Source organism: Helianthus annuus, chromosome 16 (assembly GCF_002127325.2).
Source record: "Helianthus annuus cultivar XRQ/B chromosome 16, HanXRQr2.0-SUNRISE, whole genome shotgun sequence".
Classification (NCBI taxonomy): domain Eukaryota; kingdom Viridiplantae; phylum Streptophyta; class Magnoliopsida; order Asterales; family Asteraceae; genus Helianthus; species Helianthus annuus.
Window position 1 is genome coordinate 167,057,781 of NC_035448.2, and position 9,517 is coordinate 167,067,297.

The following is a 9,517-nucleotide window of genomic DNA, read 5'->3' on the forward strand; positions in this document are numbered from 1 at the left end:
GTTGACGATATATGAAGCTCAACTACGGAAGGATAAAAAACATGTCTAATCCACTCACTACTAATACTTGCAACATGCCTTTTCTCATTATTATTATTATTATTATTATTATTATTATTATTATTATTATTATTATTATTATTATTATTATTATTATTATTATTATTATTATTATTATTATTATTATTATTATTATTATTACTATTACTATTATTACTATTATTATTATTATCAGAACCGTTCCAACGTTTTTGGAGGCCCTAAGCGAACAACAAAGTCGGGGTCCTTTAAAACTGTATAAAGAAAACATCGATTCGAGAGTTGTTATCTAGGTTTTTATGTGAGTTGCACTCATATAATTTAGCCCTAATTGGTATAAAGAAAACATCGGGGCCCTGTCGACATTACAATTCACGAGGTAAATGAAGGTAGGCGTCGACGAGATGACGATCCAATTTTAGGCCGAACCTACGTTTTATTTGAAATAATCAAATTCGTTAAAATTAAACGAGTGAAAGGTGTATGTTGTTTATAATATACAAATATTGATTTGACATGAATAGTGAAGCTGTGACGGCCTACGAGTTTACCAATATATATAATAGGAATTTAAAATCAATTTATAAAATTACTTTTTTTAATTTACTAAAGTTGTGTTATATTGCATAAGTTTAATAACCATATTCTAAATATTATAGAAGCTATATAAAATGTTTTTTTTTTACTATTATTATTAAGAACTGCCAAAAATTTTTTAGTTTTGTAAATTTAAATTCCTAACCAAAGGCATATAAAAGAAATCAGAGGTATATATATGATGCAATAAAAGCAAGTTTGCAGTTACACATATGACGCAATAAAATAAAATAAAGTAAACAACACAAAATAAAATAGTGGAATCGAACGTTTGACCTCTTGTTTAAAAGTAAAGGACTATAACAAGTTGTGCTGCAATTCTGTTAACGTTGAATGGTATGTATTTATTAGAAAAAACAATAATTGCTATAATTATTATTTTTCAAAATTGGAGGCCCTATATTTTGGAGGCCCTAGGTCCAAGCCTAGTATGAATAGCCTATAGGGCCGGCTCTGATTATTATTATTATTATTATTATTATTATTATTATTATTATTATTATTATTATTATTATTATTACGGTGATGATGTTATAAATCAGAACATGACGGTGGTAAGTCAAAGTGGTCAATATATAGCTCCTATATAGATCCAAATCCATATATGATTCTCAAGTCTGTATTTGTATCAACTTTATCTCCACACACATATGTTTGTGTGAATGGTAGCGACAATTATTAAAATCATGTGATTGCTACACCACCACAAACTTCCAAATAAATTGGGATCTTGCATAGAAAAATTGCATCGAATAGTGCATAACACAAAACTTTAAAAAAATGAAAATTGAAAATGTTTTAAGCATGCAAAGGTGTTGAAATACGGGCATCTTGCACACATTAATTACATATTCAAGATGTTCAACCAACCACCAAAACAAAAGCAAAGATGGAAGCCTCATGTGGGTATTTGAATAGTTTTGTTCATAGATAGCACACCTTTGTTGAATCTTTATCTTTATCCATTTTAGTTCCCTCTCTTTCAAGGTACTCTCTATCTCTCTCTTCTTTTATGAGGTGTTCTTGTTCTTTTTGTTTTGTTTTTTTTTTTTCTGGTTTCTTGTCTTTACTACTTAGGTCAACATCTGAGGTTTGATTTGAAATATCTGTTAATATGTTGTTTCTTGATCATTAGTTGTTTAAAATATTTATAATCTCTTGTGGGTTTTGCTTAGGTTTCTTGTTCTTCCCAAATCTTGAAACTTTGCCACTTTGAACTTGGTGTTCCCAAATCTTTATGTGGAGATCAATAAAGTTTCTGAACTTTGATGAAATACCAACCACCCCCCCCCCCCCCCATCTTTAGGTTGTGTTCTGTCTCTTTCTTAACCATGGAGGTTTGTACTTGGTGTTTGCTCTGTTGGTTATCACCTAACTTTGACTTGATGAAAAAAATTTCAACTTTGACTGTAATAGTCATCAATCTCTTGGTATAACCTGCTTCTTTATGTTCATTAACTTTGTAAAAGTCAACTTACTTTTAGAAAGTCACAAGAAAACTAATATTTTTTACTTACTTGTGAGATTTGATTTCAATACATGTAACTATCATAAGAAAGCTACTTGCATTAGACAAACAACTCAAGAAAAAAAAGAAATATTACCAACTTTCTAAAACATTCATGCATATCTTATGAGTCCCACCAAATTAACAATTTTTCCACTTAAATTTGCAGATTGCTGATATGGGTATCTTGATACCAACATAGATAACAGTTCTTTGAAAACCAGATTTCCAAAACTATATGCAGTGCATGTACAAAGCTTTTAAGAACAAGATGAAGTGTTTTTATTATTTCAAAGATAAAACCAGAAGCAGAGGTCAAAGATCAGAGCCAATACTAAAAGACGAAAGCAATTCGAAAGTATCAGAGGATGCTTCAAGTAAAGATCGAGTGACCAAGTCATCTGGATCAGCTAATTCGCCGCGTGGCATCGTAGAATTGTACGAGGAGAAGGCTGGGAAATTGAGGGTTTTTACGTATGTGGAACTTAGACAAGCGACTAATGATTTTACGAGGTTGAGAAAGATTGGAGAAGGTGGTTTTGGATGTGTTTATAAAGGTTCTATTAAGCCTGTTGATGGCAATGGTGATCCCATTGCAGTTGCTGTTAAGAAACTAAACAGAGATGGTTTTCAGGTATGACTTGTGAGTTTTTTATGATTTTTATTTGCCTTTGATTGTATTGTTATTATTAACTCGGTTTTGAGGTTAACCAATTAACAGATGGTTCGGTTATAAACTTTTATTAACCGATTCTTCGGTTCAGTTTTGTTTACAAGCATCCGCAAAATAGAATCAACCAAACCAATCCACTGATTTGAAGTAAGGATATCAACCCTAAACCGAGCCGCTTTCACTATGACTACATTACTCATCGGGTTCTTTCACCCATTTGAGCCTGTAGTGATTGACAGCAATCATACATAACCACAGTTCTTCAAATATTATGTATCAATGTCCTTGAATGTACAAAAGTCTATTGAAATAATCACTATTTGTTCGGTACACAAAATGCTTGAATGTACAACAAAAGAGTAATTGTGCTTTGCAAGTTGTACATATTGTGCAGATCCTTTTCTCCATTTTGTGTTCAATCTTGATATGAAATGTAGGGTCACAAACAGTGGGTCGCTGAAGTACAATTTCTGGGTGTAGTTGACCACCCAAATTTGGTCAAACTAATCGGATACTGCGCAATAGACGGCGAACGAGGGATCCAACGGCTGTTAGTTTACGAGTTCATGCCAAATAAAAGCTTAGAAGATCATCTCTTCAGGAACTCTCATACAGCTCTTCCATGGCAAAGAAGACTGCAAATCATGCTTGGTGCAGCACAAGGACTCGCGTATCTGCATGAGGAATTAGAAGCTCAGGTGTAATCCTCATAAACAGTTAAATTTAAAAAAATAGAGTAAAAGGCTATTTTCGTCCCTGAGGTTTGATCAGATCTGCGACTTCCGTCCAAAGGTTTGTTTTTTCGCATCTGGATCCAAAAGGTTGGAAATCTTACCATTTTCATATGTCTCGTTTAGCTCCATCCATTTTTCTCTGTTAAATCAGGGGTATTTTCGTCTTTTTTGTTAACTTAAAGGGAAATTCGGTCTTTTGAGTACTTGTACATTATGCTAAAAGTGAAAAAGACCGAATTGCCCTTTAAGTTAACAAAAAGACGGAAATATCCATGACTTAACTGAGAAAAGTGGATGGAGTTAACGAGCCGGATGAAAATGGCAAGATTGAAACCTTTTGGATCCAGATACGAAAAAACAAACCTTTGGACGAAAGTCGCAAAACTGACCAAACCTAAGGGATGAAAATGACATTTTACTCAAAAAAAAATCAACAATAAACCTCTGACATACATATCTTAAAAGTAACCCTTTTGTGATTGTAAATGATTTCAGGTCATATTTCGAGATTTTAAGACATCAAATATTCTTTTGGATGAAGATTTTAACCCAAAACTCTCGGATTTCGGGCTTGCTAGAGAGGGGCCCACAGAGGGTAACACGCATGTCTCAACTGCGGTGTGTACTTATATTAGTTTTAAGATCATTATAAAACATAACCTTGTTGAATTTGTATCATATTGATTGATATCAACATTATGTTTGCGTTATGATTCTAGGTTATGGGTACACATGGTTATGCGGCTCCAGATTACATCGAGACAGGTCATCTAACAGCAAAAAGCGACGTGTGGAGTTTTGGTATTGTTTTATACGAGATCCTAACGGGTCGAAAGTCATTAGAAAGAAACCGACCTAAAGAAGACCAAAGATTACTAGATTGGGTAAGACGGTATCCAATAGACAGTAAAAAGTTCGGGCTTATCATGGACCCGAGACTAGAAGGCCGATACTCACTCACTGCTGCAAGGAAGATTGCCAAGCTGGCAGACAGTTGTTTGCTAAAGAACGCAAAAGACCGACCTAAAATGAGTCAAGTTGTGGAGTCCCTGAGGCAAATTTTAGAAGAATCAACACAAGGAAGCCCATTGAGTAAGAGTTTTGAAAGAGATGAAGACGAATCAGAGGAGTTGACCATAAAGTCAAAGTCAAAGTCAAAGGAAGTATCGGAGTCGTCAAAGAGGAGGTTGGCTCAGTTAGCTAAGCTAAGTGAACATGTAGGGGGAGTTAGTAAGAAAGGGTTCATGATAATGCATAGAGCTAAAGTGTCTTAAAAGACGTTATCCATTTGATAAAAAACAATAATAATAATAATAACAGGATGTGGAGAAGATCGATGGCAGTAGGAGGGAAAACGGATCAAATATCGATTATAGCCCCAAATTTTGTATAATCAAATATCTATTTACACTCTAAATAGTGTCAGGATGACGAAATATATGAGATGTAGATTTCATGATTCAATTACATGTTTAGATCGCAAGTATGGAAAATGTGTATTAGCTAGTAATTGGAGTGAATAAAATTATAAGACCTGGATTGTTCATTGACATGACGGTTTCCATCTTCTTTTCTTGAGATCAACCATATGATCCATATGCATGAATTTAGTTTTGACCTGCAAATCTCGCTCATATCCTTGACCACCCTGCAAAGTTTACATAAATATCACAAAATGCAAACTAGATGACAACACTATAGAAGCAGAATCTAGAATGAATCAAAAAACAAGCATTTTACTTAGAGATGCTAAATGGGTCGTGTTTACGGGTTGGTGGGTCCAACTCGAACCCAAAAATCGTGTCATACATATGAACCCGAACACGACCTGAATATTCACGGGTCGACCCAAGCACGACCTGTTCAACTCAATTTTTTTATTCTTTTTGCAAATTCATATATTAAAATTAAATTTTTTACTACAAAAACACAAACGTATTTAGTACAATTACATTTTAATTATAAAAAATTATGTCAATTTCTCTATTTACGTTATAGTTATTGCATAATATACCCACCTAATTTAATTTATGACATAGAACATATTGTAAAAATAAAATATAATATAAATGGGTTAAATGGGTCAAACCGCCAGCCCGACCGTTGACACGAACCCAACCTGTTTAGCTAAACGGTTCACAGGTTCAACCTGAAACTGACCCGAACCCGTTTAGACTAAACCCAAACCCGCGAATTTCGTGTTAGGTTCGTGTCGTGTCAAAAATTCACACCCTTAATTTTACTTCTAAGTAGCCAAAGATCTTTCCAGCCATGTCTATTATATTATATCTATACTGATGCCCTTTATTTACACTGATAAATCTAATTTTTCCAGTACATATGTATAAATATTGAACTAGTAGCCATAATGTACTTTATCAGTGACAACGGAAAACTTTTTTTACATCAAATTAGAGATGGCAGAGCTTAAATACTAATTCGATACAGATCATACCATGTAATGCACGCATATGAACAAGATGATATCACCAAACACAAGATACATTACCAAAAGATAAACCAAATCTTAGACAAGAATAAGGGATGACAGATACCAATATGAAGTTTCATGTACTCAGCATCAACGGAGCCTTTTGTTAATTCGAACAGAATCTTTCTCTTTGCCGTCAATTCACTTGTTGACTTCTAACACCGACTGTTGATAAACATGAGTAGTTGCCTCTAAAGGCTTACTAGATCCATCGTCGAGCATTCTTATAGCAGAAATATCAGTTTCACCGTAAACCCTATTTCTGTATAAATAATCATAAGTAAGGTACATAAGGAAGTCTAGAAAAAGGCTTTTTCCCGATGTCCCTCTTAAATATACAACATCTTCTTTTACGTCGCGCTCAGCTTGTTCCAAAATCTTATAAGTTATCTCATCAAATTCATGACATATCTGTTTCAAATGATGGCCCCACATCAACGTCCTTTCCGGCAACCCTTGCTTACGCAGATGCGACAATAACAGATTGGTTGTCACAATATTAGGAACAAAAGCCATTTTAAGCAGTTTTGCAGTCAAAATCATAGCACGGTCGAGTATATCATTACAAATGGCATTCAACATTGTGTTATAAGTTACCGTATTCGGAATAACTCCAGACGAAAGAAGCTCATTAAACACCAATACAGCTCGATTTACCCTTCGACTGCCGCAAAAACCATGAATCCGAATGTTATACGTAGTAATATCCGGGTCCCACCCGCTATTATACATCTTGTAAACAAGATTATCAGCGTTGACCATGTCAAATCCCTTGCAGTATCCACTTATTAACGTGTTGTAAGTAACAATGTCGGGTACCAACCCGATATTATGCATGTCCATGAACGTATTAATCGCAGCCTTCATCCTACCTTGTTTACAGTACCCGTTAATGATTATGTTATTAGTGAACAAATCAGGAAGAAGACCCCTTTGTCTCATCTCCTTCTCCAATTTCAACGCCTCGTTTAATTTCCAACCGTTGCAAAATCCCGCAATTAAAGAATTGTAAGCGAAATTATTCGGCACAAGACCTTTATTTTTCATTGCTAAAAACACATTATACGCCTCCTCAACAAGACCAGCTTTCGATAATCCGTCAATAAATGCCGAAAACGCAATAGCATCTGCAGCCGTATTGTTATTATTCATATAATGCCATAATCTTTGAGCACCCGTTACATCCCCGATTTTGAAATACCCATCTATAAGCACAGTAAGAGCAACTCTATTAACCGAAAACTCTCGCTCTCTCATATACCACATTAACTCTTCGGCTTCTTGCAACTTGCCGTTTCGTGACAAACACATAAGCAACGAATTACATGTGGAAAATGAAGGGGTTACGCCATATTTAATCATCGTATGATACACGTCAAATGCTTTCTTTTCTAATCCTTGTTTACTGTAAGCGGAAATTATAGAATTGAAAGCAATTACTGTAAGGGGTAAACCCTTTTTCAGCATGTCTTCTACAAGTTCAGTGGCTTCATCAGGTCGGCCCACCCAGCACAATCTTGCTACTGATACATCGGGTAACGAATAATCTGGAAGCAAATCAGGCATGGATAAATCTCTTAACAAATGGTCGACATTCTCATCTTTCCCATACTTATAAAACCCTGCAACCAAGATGTTAAACGTCACACCATCGGCTTTAACATTATTGTTTCGCATTTCCTCGAAAAGCATTGTCGCCTGATCAATTTCTCTAGCTTTAACAAAACCATCCATTAACGCATTGTAGACGATTGTATTTGGGGACACGCCCATATCTTGCATTTGATCAAAAACGCTTCTTGCTTCTACAATGTTTCCCTCTTTGCTTAAGGCATTTATAATCGTGCTAAACGTGGCAGTACTCGGAGTACAACCACTTTCAACCATCAAATGAACCCAACTTAAAGCATTCAAAGTTTGTCCACGGATGCAATACGCATTAATCAAAATGTTATACGTATAAACATCCGCTTCACAAAAAAACTTACTCATCAGATATAACAAACTCTCCCCGGTTTGAATTTCCCCTTTCTTACAGAACCCATGGATCAACACATTAAACGTAATACTCGAAGGCCGGGGCCCTTCTTTAACCATATCTCTAAACAACTTCCAAACGCTTCCGTAATCCCCAACTCTAATCAACAACCTAAAGAGCCCCGAAAGCGCAGACAAACACGGCTGCACTCCTACCCTTCTCATCCTCCCCAAAACCTCCAACGCCTGCGAATGCATGTCAACCTTCACAAACGCACGCATAACCGAATCAAGAACTGAAAAATCCGACTCATACCCAAAATGCCCTCGCCACATAAGCTCCACAACTTCTTCACCTCTACACACTCCAATCCTCCACATCATCCATGCCAACACATCCTGTGCTACAATCCTAAACCCCTGCATAGCCAAAACATGACACGCGACGCAACATGCCCTAACTATGTTCTCCGACTCATCCCGAAACACTAACTTAAAAAAAGCAAATGCACATTCTCTGTTTCCAAACAGTTTCATGATCTTCACTAACAAAAAAGGGCAAAACTCATGAGAAAACTTGTTCAACACGAAACAACCTTGGTAAGTTTTAACTATTTTACCTAACCCTAGCACGAGTAACCGCCGCTCAATCGGATTAATAACGGCTTCTTCGTTGTGTGAGTGCTTAAATGGTGAGAAATCGTTAAGAGGATCATAGTTTTTAGTGGATGAATGTGAGGTTTTTGTGAAGTGTGAGCATTGAATAATAATTGGGGGTTTTGGGAGAAGAGTGAAATGAGTTGTGAAAATTAGAGAGTTACAGACCTGAATGAGAGTGGTTCGCGAGCGGTGGCTCGCGGCAGCAGACATCCGGCGATTGGCCGGAAAGTTGGGTTCCGGCGTGTTGTGATGTCACCGGAGCCGATGTGTAGAGTGGCGGAATGATAGAGAACTCAAATGAAGGTGAAAGGGAGAAGTGAGTTTTCAAACTTAACCCTATGTTTTGAAGTTTGAGCAGGCATAAGTTTATAGTTTGAGTAAGATGTTTGGATAATCCATGTGGTTTGCAGTTTTTCATCTTTAGTCCTCAACTTTTTAAAATTATATGTTTGTTTAGTCCTCAACTTTTTAAAATTACATGTATGTTCTTTGTGGTTTGATTACTGGTTATTTAAGTGGTCCTTAGAGTAGTTAGATTTTTCTGTTAATTATATATGAGATTTCTTATTTACCCTTACCAGTATAGAAAATAACTTTTTTATATTCAATATCTTTTTATTCATACTTGTCAAGTTACATCAAAACAGAAGGTAGACGGGCAACAAGTTGCGCCACCACTTCTTTCTGAATTGCAAACCCTAATCTACTAAAGATAAAACCTGATCCCCCTAAGGCTGAGCAATTGTTGTGGATGACCCGTTGGACCCTGGTCAAGAATTGGATAGCTTCTGGCGCCAGAGAGCCAAATATGTCAAAGGAAAAAGGGACAAAAACATGAT

General features: G+C 35.9%; 2 protein-coding genes across 7 annotated transcripts; one reads left to right on the top strand and one right to left on the bottom strand.

Annotated features, from left to right (window-relative positions):
* Nucleotides 1–1,356: 1,356 nt before the first annotated feature.
* LOC110904700 (probable serine/threonine-protein kinase PBL19) lies at nucleotides 1,357–5,100 on the top strand. Of its 6 annotated transcripts, none has more exons than XM_035984851.1 (6): nucleotides 1,357–1,623; nucleotides 1,812–1,973; nucleotides 2,313–2,777; nucleotides 3,254–3,514; nucleotides 4,046–4,168; nucleotides 4,270–5,100. In XM_035984851.1, the coding sequence occupies exons 3-6, from the start codon at nucleotides 2,382–2,384 to the stop codon at nucleotides 4,822–4,824; spliced, it is 1,335 nt and encodes a 444-aa protein (XP_035840744.1). In that variant the 5' UTR covers nucleotides 1,357–1,623; nucleotides 1,812–1,973; nucleotides 2,313–2,381; the 3' UTR covers nucleotides 4,825–5,100. The 6 variants fall into 6 exon arrangements, with proteins under 6 accessions (XP_035840744.1, XP_022006236.1, XP_022006237.1 ...); XM_022150544.2 differs by having other exon boundaries at nucleotides 1,812–1,942; XM_035984853.1 differs by lacking the exon at nucleotides 1,357–1,623 and adding an exon at nucleotides 1,679–1,726 and having other exon boundaries at nucleotides 1,812–1,942.
* Nucleotides 3,062–9,020, bottom strand: LOC110904699 (pentatricopeptide repeat-containing protein At1g63330). Its single transcript, XM_022150541.2, has 3 exons — nucleotides 6,106–9,020; nucleotides 5,085–5,198; nucleotides 3,062–3,490 (listed from the first exon to the last, which is right to left on the bottom strand). Exon 1 carries the CDS (start codon nucleotides 8,886–8,888, stop codon nucleotides 6,183–6,185), a length of 2,706 nt encoding a protein of 901 aa, XP_022006233.1. The 5' UTR covers nucleotides 8,889–9,020; the 3' UTR covers nucleotides 3,062–3,490; nucleotides 5,085–5,198; nucleotides 6,106–6,182.
* Nucleotides 9,021–9,517: the final 497 nt, after the last annotated feature.